General features: G+C 60.3%; 2 protein-coding genes and 1 long non-coding RNA gene across 3 annotated transcripts; 2 read left to right on the top strand and 1 right to left on the bottom strand.

Moving 5' to 3' along the window:
* Window positions 1-2,007: 2,007 nt before the first annotated feature.
* On the top strand, window positions 2,008-9,110 carry TRIM17 (tripartite motif containing 17). Its single transcript, XM_019437242.2, is given in 8 exon segments — window positions 2,008-2,132; window positions 4,227-4,660; window positions 5,363-5,458; window positions 5,841-6,071; window positions 7,926-7,948; window positions 8,039-8,139; window positions 8,385-8,737; window positions 8,739-9,110. Coding segments are annotated over 7 exon segments (1,428 nt in total). The 5' UTR covers window positions 2,008-2,132; window positions 4,227-4,231; the 3' UTR covers window positions 8,934-9,110.
* On the bottom strand, window positions 9,091-9,929 carry LOC109259605 (uncharacterized). The gene is made up of 2 exons (XR_002076706.2): window positions 9,578-9,929; window positions 9,091-9,433 (listed from the first exon to the last, which is right to left on the bottom strand). It is a non-coding gene; the product is annotated as an uncharacterized LOC109259605 (long non-coding RNA).
* A 39-nt stretch (window positions 9,930-9,968) lies between these two features.
* Window positions 9,969-17,605, top strand: TRIM11 (tripartite motif containing 11). The gene is made up of 6 exons (XM_019437233.2): window positions 9,969-10,525; window positions 13,197-13,292; window positions 13,508-13,738; window positions 16,110-16,132; window positions 16,221-16,321; window positions 16,842-17,605. Exons 1-6 carry the CDS (start codon window positions 10,118-10,120, stop codon window positions 17,387-17,389), a joined length of 1,407 nt encoding a protein of 468 aa, XP_019292778.1. The 5' UTR covers window positions 9,969-10,117; the 3' UTR covers window positions 17,390-17,605.
* Window positions 17,606-18,155: the final 550 nt, after the last annotated feature.

The following is an 18,155-nucleotide window of genomic DNA, read 5'->3' as shown; positions in this document are numbered from 1 at the left end:
TTGGACCCTGGAGTTTGCTTCGGATTCTGTATCTCCCTCTCTCTCTGCCCCTCCCCAACTAGTGCTCTCTCTCCCTCTCTCTCTCTCTCTCTCTCAAAAAAAAAAATAAATCAACATTAAAAATTTTTTTTGAATTAAAGCTCCCTGAAGAAGACCTAGGGAGTCCCCACTGTGTAGCCCTCTTACAAAGCTCAGCTCTAAAGCAAACCTTCCTTGGCAAGGAGTTCCCAGGAATGACAGTCAATGGTGGTTATGTAAGAAACCCAGTTTTGGAGATGTGTGGGAAGTGTGGGGGCCACTCCGGACCCCAGAACTGCCACATTATTTTAAGACAAAGTCACTTAAGATTCAACAGATGCAAAAGAAAGCTGCCTTGGGGCTTCTCTTGTTTGACTAAAAGCAGCAAGTTCTGGAAACGAGGTTGCTGGAAACCTCTCCATCCCCAAGGAGACGGAAAGACCACTGGCAGCTGTGGAGACAAAGCTTATCTCCTGTTCTCCCCCAAAACCCACTTGCCTTTCCTAAAGGAACCTGTTTTCCCCACAAAGGCTACCTGTCCCCCTCCCAAGGTGCGCATGAAACTCACACCCCTTCTAACCTTTTCTGGTTCCCCAAGGATACACAGTAAGGTAGTTTTTTGTCCTGTCATTCTGTCTGTCCTCCTCCAGGTATTGTCTGGAGGAGGCAAAAGATGAATCCAGTGCTGTCTGGGGTTTGCTTAAACAACACAACGTTCGGGGCGCCTGGGTGGTTCAGTCAGTTAAACGTCTGACTTGGGCTCAGGTCATGATTGCACAGCTAGTGGGTTTGAGCCCCGCATTGGGCTCTGGTGCTGACAGCTCAGAGCCTGGAGCCTGCTTCAGATTCTGTGTCTCCCTCTCTTTCTGACCCTCCCCTGCCTGTGCTCTGTCTCCCCGCAGACAAAACAACAGGCCAGATACATCAAACGTGGTAAAAGGCTCATCTGGGCACTTTATGCACGGGATTCGTTGCTCTCCTGTGGGTCTTCCTGACACCTTTTTATTCAAGGTTTGAACATTCCATGATTCTGTTCCCTGAAGGGAAAGACACCCTCCGCCCAGAACGCCCCAGCTGATGGAAAGGGCAGCAGAGGGGTCGTGGCTCTGGGAGGGGGGATTAGAATCAGCATCAGGCTGCCCGCCTGGAGCCTCTTGCACCGCCCAGGCCCAGGCGCACATAAACAGGGTGAGCGCCCAGCCTGTCCTGGTCCTGTGCGTCTACAGCCACATGCCTGTTTTCCCCGCCCTCCTGCCCTGGCCCAGCCTCAATTTCCTCATCTGTCGGGTCCCCCAGACCCTAGGACTTGGGGGTGCTCAGCCACCAGCGAGCTCTAGGTCCGGGTTGGGGGCAGCTACCCGCCGAAGCAACCTCCGGGCGGGGGCCGGACCCCAAGGGGTCGACCGTTCCCAGTGCCCGTCCGATATGATCCTCCTTTCCTAACCGGGGATCTGGACGACGCCCCCTCCCCTGGACCCGGCTCTGAGCACTAGCGAAGTCACCACCGGAGAGGTGGGGCTGTTGTGAGAGGGTCGCCCGCCCTGCTGCCTCCTCCAGCGACCCCACTTCATCCCCACCCGCACCCAGCGATCCCTTCACCTCCCGCACCTCCCCCCCTCCACGCCGCGGAGAGCCCAGACTTGCTCTGTCTTCTGCTCTCATCTCTTCCCCATTGTGGATCCACCCCTTGCCCCTTCCCCACCTCCCCCCTGCCTGCAACCCTCTTTTCCCTCTCAGAAAGATTACCCCCCACTGGCCTTTGCCCCTGCAATCTCTATCATCCCTCTTCCCTCCCCCCGGCTGGGTTGCCAAAACCGCCGCCGTCCCACCCCTGACCCACTCTGCGCTGGCCCCCGCCTCATCCCCAGGCTCCTGACAACCCGCCCCACAAAGCCTCCCGCCCCCATCCCCTGCCCCCACCTGATAACTAGCGCCCCCCCCACGCCGCCCCTGCCCCCGCCCCTGCTGACGCCACAAAGCCCAGCACCCCCGGGGGCCCCCAAGCCCCCTGTGACCACCGCCCCATGGTCTTCACTGCGCAAACGCAGGCTTTCCAGGGCGCTATTTGCGCGCGTGGCTGAGGACGACCGCGGCCTGTGGCCCCCTTCCCGGTGGTGAGTACCGGTCCCTCCAGGGAGGGGGCAGGCGGCACGTCACCCCTTGTGCGCTGAGGCTCTGGTGGGGACTTCGTGCGCTGCCCCTGTAGCAGACACAGCTTCCAGGATGGTTACAGCCTGGGACCAGACGGGTGAACTGGTTTTGTCCCTTTACAGAAAAGCATTCTCGGATGGAGGGTGGCCTGTCCATCCTCACTGACCTGGGGTCCTTGGGCGTGTCGCCTCCATCCTGAGTCAGACCCCCAGCCCACCAGCTTGCCCTGCTGGCCCGCGTTTCTGTTGGGTGGGCAGCAATGCCCCTTAGGGTGGAGAGAGCAGAGGGACACCCTGACCTCACAGTGTCTGCAGAGACAGCTCCAGATAAATTGAACCAGGGTCTGGGACGTGGGAGGCCTGAGGCATCCAGCCCTGCTCACTGCAGATGACTGCAGAGAAAGGAGCTGGGATAGTAAAGTCCAGAAATGATGTTCCAATCCCCTAACAGGGCTCGAATAACACCCTGTGACCTGCAGAGGGGGCTTTGGACCTCCCTGGCATAGGGTCAGGGGTACAGCCACACCCAGTGTGACCATGTGTGTGCATGTGTGTATGTGTGTGGTCTCATGTGTGCATGCATGTATGCATGTACGTGTGTGCGTGTGTGACTGTGTGTGCATGTATGTGTGTGCTTGTGAGACTATGTGTGCGAGTGTGTATGTGTGTGCTCTCATGTGTGTGCATATATATCTGTGCGTGTGCTCTCAATGTGTGTGTGCATGTGTGTGCGTGTATGTGCTCTCGTATGTACGTACATGTGTGCATGTGTGTGGCCGTATGTGGGTGTGCTGTCGTGTGTGCGTGCATATTTGCATGTATGTGTGCATGTATGTGTGTGCATGAGTGACCGTGTGTGTGCATATACGTGTGTGCGTGCATGTGTATTTGTGTGCATGTGTGCACTGTGTGTGCATATGTATGCTCTCGTGTGTGTGCACGTATGTCTTGCGTGTGACCATGTGTGTGCGTGTGCATGTGTGTGCGTGTGTGACCGTGTGTGTGTATGTGTGTGTTCTCATGTGTGTGCATGTGTGTATTTGTGTGTGTGCTTGTGAGACTGTATGTGTGCATGTGTGTGCATGTGTATGTCTCTGTGTGTGCATGTGTGCATCTGCGCACATGTACATGTATTTGTGTGTGTGTGCATGCATGTGCGCACATGTGTGCATACATGTGTATTTGTGCGCGTTTGTGTGTGCATGTGTGCTGTGTGTTCTGTGCATGCGCGCACACGTGTGTGCATATATGTTCTCTGCACATGTGTGCTCTCGTGTATGTGTGCATATGTGCGCATGTGCGTGTGTGCTCTCATGTATGTGCATGTGTGTGCATGTTTGCATTGCGTGTGTATGTGTATGTCTGCTTGTGCGCGCATGTGCATGTGTGTGCACGTGTGTATGTTTCTGCGTTCATTTGTGCACGTATGTGTGCAAGCATGCATGTGTGTGTATTTTTGTGCATATGTGTATACGTGTGTGTGTATGTTCTGTGCATGTGTATGTGTGCATATGTGCGCGTGTGCGCATGGGTGCGCTCTTGTGTGTGTGCATATGTGCACATGTGTGTGTGCTTGCTCTCGTGTGTGTGCTCTTGTGTGTGTGCATGTCTGTGCATGCACTCACGCACACCAGGTGTCTTTTCTGCACTGCACCATGTGGCAGAACACCAGAGCTGACACGTAGTCAGGACAGTAAAAACAGACTTTGTTCAGGATTACTGTAATAGGGGATGAGAGATCCCAGCAAAGAACTGGCTCAACTCAGTATAGGGTGGACCAGTGGGGATTTATGGCGGTTCAGGGGAAGTGGGGGTTAGTGATGAAAAATCTCTGAGAGGGAGATTCTTGCCAAACTGGCCAAACAGGATTCTTGCTGTAGATAGGTCAGTGGGAGGCGAGGAGCCAGATCAGACATCATGTGGGGGGTGGGGGGTTGGGGGGACGCTCTAACGCAACCTAGCAAGATTCTCCCTACAGTGGGTGGGGCCGGCCACAGACAAGGGTTTGGGGTGGAGAGGATCAAGGAGCATGTGAGGGACACTCCACTCCCTGCCCAGGAAGCATGGATGCCTTGGAACTTGCCAGAAAGCTGCAGGAGGAGGCCACGTGCTCCATCTGCCTTGACTACTTCACGGACCCGGTGATGACCTCCTGTGGCCACAACTTCTGCCGCGAGTGCATCCGGCTGACCTGGGAGAAGGCCAAAGGCAGGAAAGGGGGGAGGAAGCGGAAGGGCTCCTTCCCATGCCCCGAGTGCCGGGAGCTGTCCCCGCAAAGGAACTTGCGGCCCAACCGCCTGCTGACCAAAGTGGCTGAGATGGCGCGGCAGCACCCGGGCTTCCAGAGCAGGGACCTGTGTGCAGAGCACCAGGAGTTGCTGAAGCTCTTCTGTGAGGACGACCAGATCCCCATCTGTGTCGTCTGCAAGGAGGCCCAGGAACACAGGACCCACAGGGTGGTCCCGGTCGAGGAGGCCGTGCAAGAGTACAAGGTGGGTCACAGGGACGTCCTGGTGCACATGTAGTAGGCAGGACAAGAGCCCCCATAATGCACGGCCCAAACGTCCACAAAGCTGGTGGCCTGGAGTCCACACTGTTGGAGGCCCTGCCCCAGGTCCGTGCAGTTAGGGCTCCAGCACCATGGGCTGAGAGCCCTCATCCTGGTTCCCTGTCCTCACTGGACGGGGAGCTCTGTGGGGTCTGTTGTATGATCACACTAATCCCATTCCTGGGGGCGCCACCCTCGTGACCTGATTGCCCCCCAGGAGCCCCACCTCCTCACTCCACGCTGGGGGTTCGTATTCAGCATGTGGGCTTGGAGACATGTGCCAAGCACAGCAGAAAGCAAATATAGGGAAACTCACGGAAGAGAAGGGTTGTTAGTGCACATGCATCGGGGCACCAGCTCGCCACCTTCCTGTAGGGCCATAAACCTTCCTGGGATGAGACCCCTGGCCCTCCTCTTTCTCTGGCCTTTACTCAGTTAAGGGGAGCCCTGAGAAGGTCTATTTCTGCAGTGCTGATCCTTGATTGGCTCCAGCTCATAATAACCCTCCTGCCCAAGGCGCATGTCTCGGGTGCCATGTGTTCTTCCCCAGGACCCCCTCACGTCCTTCTCTGGGGTGGGGGCACTGGGCAGATGCCAGGGCGTAAGGGCCTCTGACCCCACACTCTGCGGTCCATGTGTCTCACAGCTGAAGCTGCAGGCCGACATGGGGCACCTTCGGGAGGAGATGATGAAGACTGGGAGGCTGCAGGCCAGGGAGAGACAGACCTTGGCTGAGTGGCAGGCAGGTGCCCGGGGACCGGGTGCACACACAGGAGCCCAGTGGGTTCGGACAGGCCACACAAGAGCTGTGTGGATGCGAACACATACCCGGAGCTCAGGATTCCTGCTAGAATCAGGATCCAGAACACACGCCCAGCCCAGGCCGGCCGCCTTGGAGATGCAGGGACGCTTGGGTGCCGCTGCTTGGGGCTCAGCAGGTGACCCCACAGAGGGGCTCCCTCCCCTGCTAGGCTAGCTTCTTCTCTGTGGGTCACCAGGACCCTGGGGGGTTACAGCGTCCTAGGAGCTGCCCTCCCATCTGGCTGGCGGGGAAAGGGAGTGGACCCGGGTCCGGGGTCCTTCACACCCGCAATCCCCCCCTCCCCCACCGTCGGCTCCTGCAGGAGAAGGTGAAGGAGCAGAGGCAGCGCATCCTGGTGGAGTTTGAGAAGATGGGCCTCTTCCTCCTGGAGGAGGAACAGCGCCTGCTCCAGGCCCTGAAGACTGAGGACGAAGAGGTGGGAGCCAGGCTGCGGGAGAGCTCTGCCACCCTGGAGCGGCAGGGCCACTCCCTGGAGATGCTGCTGCTCCAACTGGAGGACAAGAACCAGCACAGCCCACTGCAGATGTTGCAGGTGAGGGGGCGCCCTGCTCTCTGGGGGGAGGAGAGTCCTCAGTACACCTGCTCCCTAGGGGTGTGGCGAGTCCTCAGTGCACCTGCTCCCTGGGGGGGTGGGGGAGAGTCCTCAGTACACCTGCTCACCTGGGGGTGTGGCGAGTCCTCAGTGCACCTGCTCCCTGGGAGGGAGTCCTCAGTACACCTGCTCCCTGGGGGGTGGAGGAGAGTCCTCAGTACACCTGCTCACCTGGGGGAGGGGAGACCCCAGGACCCCTGCTCACCTGGGGGGGAGACCTCAGGACCCTTGCTCACCTGGGGAGAAGGGGAGACCTCAGCAACTCTGCTCACCTGGGGGAGTGGAGACTTCAGCACCCCTGCTCCCTGGGGGAGGGGAGTCCCCAGTACACCTGATCCTGGGGGAGGGGAGACCTCAGCACCACTGCTCATATTGGGGGGTGGGGAGACCTCAGTACAGCTGCTTATCTGGGGGGGAGGGGAGACCTAGCACCCCTGCTCACCTGGGGGAGGGGAGACCTCAGTACACCTGCTCACCTGGGGGGGGTAGGGAAGACCTCAGTACACCTGCTCACCTGGGGGGGTAGGTGAGACCTCAGCACCCCTGCTCACCTATCTGGGTGGGGGGGGACTCATGCCCAGGTGGGGGGGACTCATGCCCAGGTGTGGTCAGGTGGTGACTGCAGTAACTAGTACACACAGGGGAAGGCTCTGTCTCAGCTCAGGCTGCCTCACAAAGACCACAGGAGGTGGCTCACACAGTGGACTGTCTCCTGGTCCTGGAGGCAGGAAGTCTGGGATCCAGGCGCAGGCAGGCCTGGTTACTCCCCAGGCCTCTCTCCCCAGTGTTAGGGAATTAGGGTCCAACCCTAGTGACCTCACTTTACCGTAAATCGGCTCTTTAAAGACCCAATCACCAATACGGTCCCCCTCTGAGGTCCTGCGGGCTGGGGCTCCAGTGTGTGAATCTGAAGCCCAGTCAGCCCATAACAGGCTCTTGTCCTGCAGATGTGTGTCCCCTCCCTTCCTAGCCCAGGGAGGTGGCCTGGGGGCGGCTGTCATTAGTGAGGTGATGTGGGGCACAGACACACCAGCCCAGATAGACACCCACGACTTCACAGGCAGGAGGGAGTCATGTGATTGCACCCCAGGATGGCAGTCACGAGAGGCCACAGCTGGCCTTCCAAGGACAGACCGGCCCACCGAGGCCCTGAAAGAAGGGGGTTATGTTGGCCAACAAGTGGGTGATTCACCAACTATGTGGAGGGACGGAATCCACAGCGACAGATAAGATTGCACACACTCCTGTGTGCATGTTTCCACAAGAGAAGCAAATGCCACATGCAGGGAATCCATGCGTCCGTCCCATTTGCCTGGCTCAGGCCCAGGTTTTTGTCTGTTGTCCTGACCTCTGTGGGTTTTGTCCCCAGGAAGGGGCCTGTTCTAGATGACAGGTTATATGGTAGCTCAGGCTACGTAGCTCAGAGGAACATTTTGTCTTCTATAAAAAGCAACCTATCTACAAACTAACATGTGGACCTTTTTGTCACTCACAGTGATGCTGAACTACAAAAGGCACATTGATGGTCACCTGCCCTGTGCCCCCAATTCCACCCATGGGTTCACTGGCACAGCTTCCATGTCCCCAGGCATTATGTGGGGAGAACAGGAGGCCTGGCTGGGCCAGCGCGTAGGATTCCTATGTGCAGCCAAGACCGGGTTACACTCTGGAAAGTGGGCACAGGGCTGTGGGAAAACATCTTAGCCTTTCTAGCACTACAGACCAGAAACGCAGGCACAACGCCCCAGATTCCTCACGAGGCTTTGCCAATCTCCCTCCTTCTGTGTCTTGCAGGACATGAAGGAGCTCCTGAGCAGGTACGTGGCTAGCTGCAGGGGAGGCACTGATGGGCGCAGGGAGGGCTCCGCGTGGGGTCAGAGGGGACAATGACCCTGTGTCCACTGGAGGAGGAACAGCCTGAGTGTACAGTACCCAGAGGCCACCCCAACTGTGCTGAGGACAGTCTGCAGGGTCCCTGGGCAGATAGAGGTGCTGAAGAGTTTCCAAGGTAAGCAGGGGCCCAGCCAGGGGGACTGTCCTTTATGGGACATTCACACTCTGTACCCTTTCTGTTCCTATGGGGGACACACGGTGAGGTGCCCAAATGGCCCCCCAGCTCCCAGCTCCTTAGCACCACCAATATGGACAGTTGGGGGAGGGACCCCAGTGGCCCAGGTGTACAGCTGGACTCAGCCCTGGGGCGTGGTTAGGGAGAGCAGGGATGATTCGCTGCCCCCTTCCCTCCATCTGCAGAGGATGTGGTGCCGGACCCCGCCACCGCCTACCCCTACCTCCTCTTGTACGAGAGCCGCCAGAGGCGCTACCTGAGCACGCCACTGGAGGGCGCGCTCCACAGCAAGGACCGGTTCCTGGCCTACCCCTGCGCCGTGGGCCGGGAGACCTTCTCCTCGGGCAGGCACTATTGGGAGGTGGGCATGAACCTCACCGGTGACGCTCTCTGGGCCCTGGGCGTGTGCAGGGACAATGTGAGCCGGAGGGACAGGGTCCCCAAGTGCCCCGAAAATGGGTTCTGGGTGGTGCAGCTGTGCAAAGGGAAGAAGTACACACCCAGCACATCTGCCCCAACCCCTGTCACGCTGGCCGAGCCCCCCCAGCCACATGGGGGTCTTCCTGGACTTCGAGGCGGGGGAGGTGTCCTTCTACAACCTGAAGGACGGGTCCCACCTGCACACCTACGCCCAGCTGCAATTCTCCGGCCCCCTGAAGCCCTTCTTCTGCCTGGGGGCCCCCAAATCAGGCCAGATGGTCATCTCTACAGTGACGCTGTGGGTGAAGGGATAGGGGCACAGGCCGGGGGAAGGGGGGCGCGGGCGTCCCTGGTTTCTCCAGAAGGTGAGGTGGCTCCACTCAGCGCAGGCCACCTGCCAGACATATCTAAGGTGGTGGAGCGCTTGTGAGCCACTGGCTGGCTGCTCTCAAAGCTGAAGTGTAATCGCGATTAAAGCCTTTAAATATCAAGAGACTGTATTCACACATGCGTCATAAAGGCTTTGAAAACCGCTGGGTTTCACAGTGGGCCGATTCTAAGTGGGGACCTCCCGTGCCCGACGCAGCATGGGGTGCTGGTGTTTAGCCCCCACTTCGACACACGCCCACGCAGGGATGCTGCCTGCGCATGGGCTGCTTGTGACTCGCAGAGCAGGGCCCACCTTGTCTTCCAAAACTTCCACGTTTGCACGCACCTTTCGCGGGTGTCACGGGGAAGGGGGGACCATGGGAAGATGACACTTTTCAAACTGCATCGCTGAAACCCTCAGAGCAGTCCAGCCTTGAAGGTGCACCTGCAGGGATCACGGGTCAACGGGGGGGAGAGGGGGGTGGTGGTGGGAGGAGAGTCCTTTCTGGCCTCCGCCCCCGCAGTTTCAGGCGCATTAACCGCCCTACGCCAGGCCGGGCACCCAGAATCCCAGTCGGTGTATGTCTACCTTAAGGCCAGAGTGCCTACAGGCCGAGCCCCTTCCTGCACTGATCCTGATCGTGCCCGGCGCAGGGGCGCACGGGAGACGGCTTGGGGCTCGCCGCCGCGGCCTCAGGCTCCCCTTGTTCTCGAAGTCGCTGTGCTGTGCGGGGAACCCAGCGAACGTGCGAGGCGCCCGCCGGCCCGGGTCCTGCAACGGGTCCTTCCCGGGACGCCAGGGAGAGGTGACCCACAGCCTGGAGCGCACGCGCGCGCGCGCGCAGACAGCGGAGGCTACGCCACGAGGTCAGCGGGCATGCAGCCTCCAATTCGGTTGGGCCCGCGGGCCGCGTGGCCGGCCTCAGCCAATCGGGAGCTAAAGCGGGTTGTTCCAAAAAAAAAAAAAAAAAAAAAAAAAACCAGCTGCTTCCTGCTTCCGCCCTGGCGCCTCTTCCTCCGCGCGTCCCTGGAGCCCCCGCGTCTCCGAGTGCTCCCCGGAGTCTCGGTGACGGAGGCCACACCGCCCGAGCCGGCGAAGAGCGCCGCCCATCTCCGCCCGACCGGCGCCATGGCCGCCCCCGACCTGTCCACCAACCTCCAGGAGGAAGCCACCTGCGCCATCTGCCTTGACTACTTCACCGACCCGGTGATGACCGACTGTGGCCACAACTTCTGCCGCGAGTGCATCCGGCGCTGCTGGGGCCAGCCCGAAGGCCCGTACGCCTGCCCCGAGTGCCGCGAGCTGTCCCCGCAGAGGAACCTGCGGCCCAACCGCCCGCTCGCCAAGATGGCCGAGATGGCGCGGCGCCTGCACCCGCCGTCGCCCGTCCCGCAGGGCGTGTGCGCCGCGCACCGCGAGCCTCTGGCTGCCTTCTGCGGCGACGAGCTGCGCCTGCTGTGCGCCGCCTGTGAGCGCTCGGGGGAGCACTGGACGCACCGCGTGCGCCCGCTGCAGGACGCGGCCGACGACCTCAAGGTGCGCGGCGGGGCCCGGCTGGAGTCGGGGCCCGGGGGTGGGGGCTCGGCCCGGGCGGGATCCCGGGGGTGGTGTGCTCCTGGCTCGGATGCAGGGAGTGCACGCAGCCGGCTTCACACAGCACCCTCTGGTTGTCGGGGTTACCCTGGCCCGGGTTCTAAGGAGCACGGGATGTGAGTGCAGCAAGCCCACACCAGCATCCTCCTGGCTGGGGGTGCACCCTGGCCGGGTTGTAGGGGTGCGCATGCAACAATGGAGACTGATACCCTCTTGGGGGGGGGGGGGAGTCTAAGGGTGTGTGTGCAGCCAGTCCCAGACCGGTACCATCCTGGCTGGGGTCTAGGGGAAACAGGGTCTGAGTGCAGCAAGCCTGCACCAGCATCCTTGTGGCCAGTGAGTAGGGGACACAGGGTACCTGTACAGCCGGTCTAGGCTGGCACCTTCCTGGCCGAGGTCTAAGGACAAGGCACAGGGTGTGTGTGCAGCCTGTCCCAGACCTACTGGCTAGGAAACCATTCACCAGTGGGGCACCGGCCTGAAAATCAGGAATGGAGCCCAGAGAAGGAGAAAGCAGGAAGAGAACCTTAGGTTCTTTGCGTAGACAGAAGTGGGCTCAGCCCTCAGAGGGCCATGGGCGAGGCAGGGCTGTGGGGTGGAGATGAGATTTGAGGAATCACTGGGTTGGGATGGGTGGGGACACAGCCATTTCCCTGGGAGGCAGGTGCCAGGTCCCCGCAGCCCTCAAGCTTTCCGAGTGGGATGCTTGGAGCCACTTGTGCCACCTGACATGGCAAGATCCACCCCGCTTTGTTCTGGAAACGCATTTCCTCAAAATCCAGGCCAGCCCTCGCCCGACTGCTGAGAGCTCGGGGCAGACACCCATGTGCGGTCCTCACTGGGCCTAAGGAGTGTTTGCTCCTGGACCCCAGGTATTGACTACACAGCTGACACCTTGCCAACGTTTGGATTGGTGTGCGTTGTGCTTCATGGCCCAGAGCGTCTGCTGGCTTGCTCCAAGGACGTGGTATAGCCACGTGAACCAGTACTTGGCCAGTTTGTCACTGTTCTAGAACGAACAGGACAAACTTGGATCCTGATCTGCATCTGTGGGCTCGTCCTGACGGAGACCCCTGAAGTCTTGCCTTCCACTTTGAGGCACAACACGTGGATGCCCCACCCCTTTTGTCGGTCCAGCAAATGTGCTCTCCTGTCACTGAGCAGAAAGTGACCATGCCGCTCTCCAGAGGCCCCTCTCGGTTAGCCTGATAAAGCCTCTTGGGGCAGCACTTAAACCCCTTCCTATTGTAGGGGAGGGCAAAGCTTTATGTCCAACTTGTTAGGTTCAGTGACTGAGGCTTGCAAATTAAGCTAACAAAGGCAGAGTAACAAGTGAAAAAAAACATAATTTTATTAGCCTTTAAAGAAAAATTTTTTTTAGGGGCGCCTGGGTGGCTCAGTCGGTTAAGCGTCCAACTTCAGCTCAGGTCATGATCTCACAGTTCGTGAGTTCAAGCCCCATGTCGGGCTCTGTGCTGACTGCTCAGAGCCTGGAGCCTGCTTCGGATTCTGTGTCTCCCTCTTTCTCTGACTCTCCCCTGCTCATGCTCTGTCTCTCTCTGTCTCAAAAATAAACATTAAAAAAATTTTTTTTAATTTTTTTTAATGTTTTATTTATTTTTGAGAAAGAGACAGAGGGTGAGCAGGGGAGGGGCAGAGAGAGAGGGAGACACAGATTCCAAAGCAGGCTCCAGGCTCTGGGCTCTGAGCTGTCAGCACGGAGCCCAATGCAGGGCTCAAACTCGTGAACCTTGAGATCATGACCTGAGCTGAAGTGTGACGCTTAACTGACTGAGCCACCCAGGGGCCCCATAATTTTATCAGTCTTTTAAATGTTCTATGGCACAAGAGCTTCACAGAGGCAAAATGAAAAACCCTTTTAGATATGGGATTATGTTCTGTTTTGACAAAGGGTGATGATAAACTGGGGAGAAGTGGCTAGGCAAAAGAAAGGGAATTAGGGCTTGTAGGGTCAGTAAGTTGTGGGAAAGGAACTAGGGAATATATGGGGGGAACAAGTGATAGGTCAGGGTTATCTGAGTCATAAAGTCCCTTCAGGCACAGTCCTGTCTGACAGACATTGTGATGACTGCCATCCCCTTCTGGGTACAGACAGGGAGGGCACCCTTGTGGGAAATTTCTGCTCTGCCTTGAGGCAGAAAGGAGGGCAGAGGGCTCTTCCTACATCTCCAGAGAGTCCTTGTGCCAGAGTGGCTCCCTCTGGGCTGGCACCTTCTGACCTCCTTCCCTGTACTAGCAGGTAGCTACCCTTCATGCTAGGGGTGTGCAGCACACCATCTTTACCTGCCCCCAAAGGGCTGTGCCTGGCATTTGCACACCCTGGGGTGCTGGGTCCCACAAAGCACCACCTCCCCGGGCCTCAGTCCATCTAGAAGTTGGAGGGAGAGCGCAGTCAGTTGGAGAGGTGTGGGGCCTGCAGGGAGCCCAGAGCAGGCCTGGAGAAGGAAAGGGGACTGAGTCAGGGGAGGGTGCTGGGGGGGAGGGGACTCGTAGGTTAATTTGAGGCTGTCCCATGTGTCATGCCTGGCTGGGTTGACTGGAGCGGGGATGGGGCCCACCCAGCCAGGGTCACACTGGCCTTACCTTCCCGTAGGGTAAGCTGGAGAAGTCCCTAGAGCATCTGCGGAAGCAAATGGAGGACGCGCTGCTGTTCCAGGCCCAGGCCGAGGAGACCTGTGCCTTGTGGCAGGCAGGTGGCGCGGTGCCCCGAGGTGCCCAAGGTCGGGGGGGGGGGCGGGTGGGGGCAGCAGGCAAGCGGGCCCCTGCCTCGTGCTGTGTATGAGGAAGACTCCCTGCGTGTAACCCGCCCAGGAGGGTGAGGCTGGGGACTGGACAGGACGTGGGGGCCCCAGGTGGGGGATGGATGGGGTCCCTGGGCCCTCAGCTGCCCTGTTCACCCTGCAGAAGATGGTGGAGAGCCAGCGGCAGAACGTGCTGGCAGAGTTCGAGAGGCTGCGCCGGCTGCTGGCAGAGGAGGAGCAGCGGCTGCTGCAGAGGCTGGAGGAGGAGGAGCTGGAGGTCCTGCCCCCGCTGCGGGAGAGCGCCGCCCGCCTGGGTCAGCAGAGCGCGCAGCTTGCCGAGCTCATCGCGGAGCTGGAGGGGCGCTGCCAGCTGCCTGCGCTGGGGCTGCTGCAGGTGAGGCACGCTGCGCCCCAGGTGTGTGCGTGCCGGCTCTGAGAAGGGATGGGCAGCGCTGTGCCCTGGGGGTGCCTTCATGGGGGCTCTGGGCAGGGATGGGCTCATGGGGCAGAGGGAGGAAAGCAGAGAAAGCCACAGCCGGATGGGGCAGTCTGCACGCTCAGCTCACCCAGGTGTCACCCACCTGTGAGAGGTGGGGGAGGGGGGGCGGGGGGGAGGGGGTAGCTGGGACCGGGGATCCACATGTGGCTGCGGGTCCTGCGGAGTGGGTGCAGATCTGGAACTCCTCCCGGAACTGCTCCAGTGCCTGTCCTGTAGCCCTATTGGACCGTGTGACAGGTGGCATCTGGGGTCTGTGGGTCACCAGGCTAGCTCCAGAGGTTCTGGTCCCCTGGACTGCGAAGGGCCGGCGGGAGTCTTGTAGGATTCCTGCGCCAGCCCTGTGGGGGCCCTGAGACTCTGCCTGGCTCTTGGCAGAGGGTGGGAGTGAGGACGCTGTGTGTGTAGCCCTGGGCATCTCCCACGGGTGGTGACCCTCCTGCGTCTCACTGACAAGGCAGAGGCTCCTGGCTGCCCTCCTGGGGTCTGAACTTGGTCCTTCCGCCCTGCTGAGACACCAGGCAGTTTCAAGCCTGGGAAAGAGGAAGAACCCAAGACCAAGTATCTCGCGGGGATTCAGGCAGAAGTAGGCTGTGGTCAGTGAGGCAGAGTCTGAGCCGCCAGCCAAGGAGGTCAGGGGAAGTGAACCAGGCTGGAGAAGGCAGGGACACCCCAAGTTCTGGAAAGAGGAGGGGTCAGCCCCAGACGTGAGATGATAACCCCAGGTCTGTATGAAACGTGATTTGGGACAATGTGAGATGTCCCAGTGGGTTCACTGGAGGCTCCAGTGGCACGGGCACTGGGTTCACTGGAGGCTGTGGGTGGGTGGGTGGTCTTGACTGGCCTGCTGCACTCCTGAAAGTGGCCACCTGCCCCTCAGTGCCCCCTGACTGTTCCCCCACCTGCCCTCCACTGCCTCCCCCAACCTGCTCACATCTCCTGGCCTGGATCTTTAGCTGGCTGGCTAGCTAGAGGGAGGACCCCTGTCCCTTCTATCACCCCCCAGCCCCAGAGCCCCCCTTGCCTGTGCTAGGGGTGGGGTGGGGTCTGCCATGTGGAGGGGCAGGAGAGCAGACCCCAGCAGTACCCTGTGTACTGGTGTGAGGGAGCGAGGTCATGTGCACCTGCACCCTCGGACCTCAGTGTTAGGCGGAGGACTGCTGCATGGGTTCTGGCACCTGGGTGGGTGGGGATGTGCACCCTCATGGACAAGGAAGTGAGGGTTTGGGTGACTTCCAGGAACCCACACCTATGAGTCCCAGCTGTGTGACAGAGTCTGGGGGTCCCAGCTTCCCCCACCAGGCTCACCCTGTAGCCATCCTGGGTCTGCTCAGAGCCTTTTCCTAAAGGGATATATGTGTCTCCAAGGAGCCATGTGGTCTGCATGGAGGCCAGCCCCTTTCCTGGAGCTCAGGGCCCTCCACATGACCCTCAGGGTAGGTAGGGCCTTGCTCTCGCCTCAGGCCTTGTGACAAGCAGAACTGCCCCCGTCATTCCCCAGTGCCCCCTGGGTGGGCTGCCCACCCAGCAAAACTACCAAGGACAGGCTGTTTCTGCTTTGCATGCTACCCACACCAGGTTCCTTGTCTCCTCCCTGTATCCTCACATGGTTGTCCCCTGTCTGTGCCCCAGTCCCCTCTTCTGATAAAGACCCCAGTCATGTGGGATCAGGGTCCACCCTAGTGACCTCCTTTTACTCAAACCACCTCTGTAAAGTCCCCATCTCCAAATCCAATCCCGTTCTGAGGCCCTGGGGGTTAGGCCTCCAACATTTGGATTCGAGGGACACAGTCAATCCCTCATGCTGAGTACAATGCTTGTGTGTGTCATTATGGGAGAGAGGAATGTCCAAGTGGAGAGGCCTCACCTAGAAGGTGGGTGTGAGTCTGGGACCTGTGGGAGGGCAGGCAGCAGACAGCCAGGTACCCTTGAGCCCTGGAGGCCAGGACCCCGCCCGCGTGTCCCGCCACCCAGGGGTGCTGGGGGCTCTGGGTGGGCAAGCAAGTAGCCAGTGCCCTGCGTCCTCTAAGCACATGGGGGGTGTGAGGCCAGGTCTGCAGGGTGGCTGAGCCCAGGGTCTTTCCAGGGTCCCCATGTCCAAGCTGCACTTGGGACAGCCCACCGCTGGTTCCTGATCACTGGTGTATGAGTGTGTGAGTGAGTGTGAGACGGGGGGGCAGAGCTGGGTCTTGGGGGACACTGGTGGCCAGGGCGTGGGGGGGCCCAGGGTCAGGGGACAGGCGCTGACTGGCGTGTGTCTCTCCCACAGGACATCAGGGACACCTTGCGCAGGTAGGAGCCCCGGCCTCTCCCCGGGGAAGGTGGGCGGGGTGCAGGGCAGGGCTGCCATGGGGGGTGACACATGCTCTGCCCCCTCCAGGGTCCAGGACGTGAAGCTGCAGCCGCCTGAGGTGGTGCCCATGGAGATGAGGACGGTGTGCAGGGTCCCGGGGCTGGTGGAGGCCCTGCGGAAGTTCCGAGGTGGGTACCCTTGTGGCCCAGAGGACGCACTGGTCCTGAGCTCCTGCAGGCATGCAGGGTGGGTCTGTTCCTGTGGTGGACCAGTTCACAGAGACCTGGAGGGTTCAGGCACCAGACAGCAGCTAAGGGAGGGCCGGTCTGGCTGCTGGCCTGGGCATGTAGGAAGAGCAGAGGTCAGACCACCACCGGGGTGGACAGGTCCACCCGCACGGACCCCAGCTGTGGGGAGTCTAGGATGCGAGTAGGCTGGACACTCCTCCCTTGCCCCAGGAACTGGAGGAGTGGCTGCAGGAAACCCTTGGGGTTTCACAGGTCCTCTGAAGGAGGGTGCATCGCGAGGGAGCCTGGACCTCCTTCTGGAACATTCCGAATTGCAATGGCAGGTGGTTAGGTGATAGCTTTCAGGGAGAGAGGCAACATGGGGCGTGGCCAGTGCACAGCCAGCCCCCACAGAGGTCCACAGGGGCGCACAGGCAGGGCTGCCCACTTGCTCCCCCAGTGACCTCCACTCCATCTGCAGGGGATGTGACCCTGGATCCTGACACCGCCAACCCCGAGCTGGTCCTGTCAGAGGACAGGAGGAGCGTGCGGCGGGGGGACCTGCGGCAGGCGCTGCCCGACAGTCCTGAGCGCTTCGACCCCGGGCCCTGTGTGCTGGGCCGGGAGGCCCTCACATCGGGTCGTCATTACTGGGAGGTGGAGGTGGGGGAGCGGGCCAGCTGGGCGCTGGGCGTCTGCAGGGAGACAGCCAACCGCAAGGAGAAGGGCGAGCTGTTTGCCGGCAATGGCTTCTGGATCCTGGTGTTCCTGGGCAGCTACTACAACTCGTCTGAGCGCGCCTTCGCCCCACTGCGCAACCCACCACGGCGCGTGGGCATCTTTCTGGACTACGAGGCTGGGCACCTGTCCTTCTACAGCGCCACTGATGGCTCCCTCTTGTATGCCTTCCCTGAGACCCCCTTCTCGGGGACCCTGCGGGCCCTTTTCTCACCTCTGTCCAGCAGCCCCACGCCCATGACCATCTGCAGGCTGAAAGGTGGGCCCGGGGACGTGCTGGCTCCCCAGTGACGGGGGAACCCCGTGGCTCCTCACCCTGGCTCCGGGGATCAGGGACTTCTGGCTACACAGGACCCTGGGTGGGTAGTGCTGTCCTCTGAGCCAGGGAGGTACACACGGTGCCGTGCACAGATGTGCGCACAGCGGAACTGAAGTGTGCTCGCTCCTGCAAGCGTGCGCTGGCATGTGCGGGGCCAGCTGCAATCTTTCCTGGGGCCACGGCACTGAGACATCTCCAGTCACCAGCTCTGGTTTCGGAGCCCTACAGAGGTCTGGGGAGAGGCACCACGGCCTGTGGGACATTCTCCGGCTGAAGCCTGAGCCCCCGACGGCCCCGGAGCTGCCGGCAGGAGGCCACTCCAAGCCTGCCACCCTGTGTCTGGGTCCCGTCCACTACAAGGCAGGGCAGAATGGGCTTCGGAACAGCCAGGTACCAGGTGGTATCCGGAGGTGGCCAGAGGAAGCTGGGAGCGCAGGTCAGGGGGCCGAGTGACCACGCCACTCCCCCAAATGCAGACCACTTGGGTCTTCTGGAAAATACCCTTCCCTGGCTCCCGGTCAGGTGCAGCAGAGGTTAGGGCCCCTGAGGTGAGCAGGCACAGGAGCCTACAGTCTCCCCTGGGCTGAGAACCACCAGCTAGACAGTCACCCTCTCGCTGATCCCAGAACTCTGTGTACCCGGTCCCTAGGCATCCCTGCCCTGCCTGGGGAAGGCTAGGCTCAGAGAGCCCCCTCCCTTTCCTCCTAACAGTCTGGGATTTGTCTTTGCTTTGTTCAG

The sequence above is a fragment of the Panthera pardus genome, unplaced genomic scaffold, assembly GCF_024362965.1.
Source record: "Panthera pardus isolate Hobbes unplaced genomic scaffold, ASM2436296v1 HiC_scaffold_1, whole genome shotgun sequence".
NCBI classification, from domain to species: domain Eukaryota; kingdom Metazoa; phylum Chordata; class Mammalia; order Carnivora; family Felidae; genus Panthera; species Panthera pardus.
This window is presented reverse-complemented; position numbering and strand designations above follow the sequence as displayed.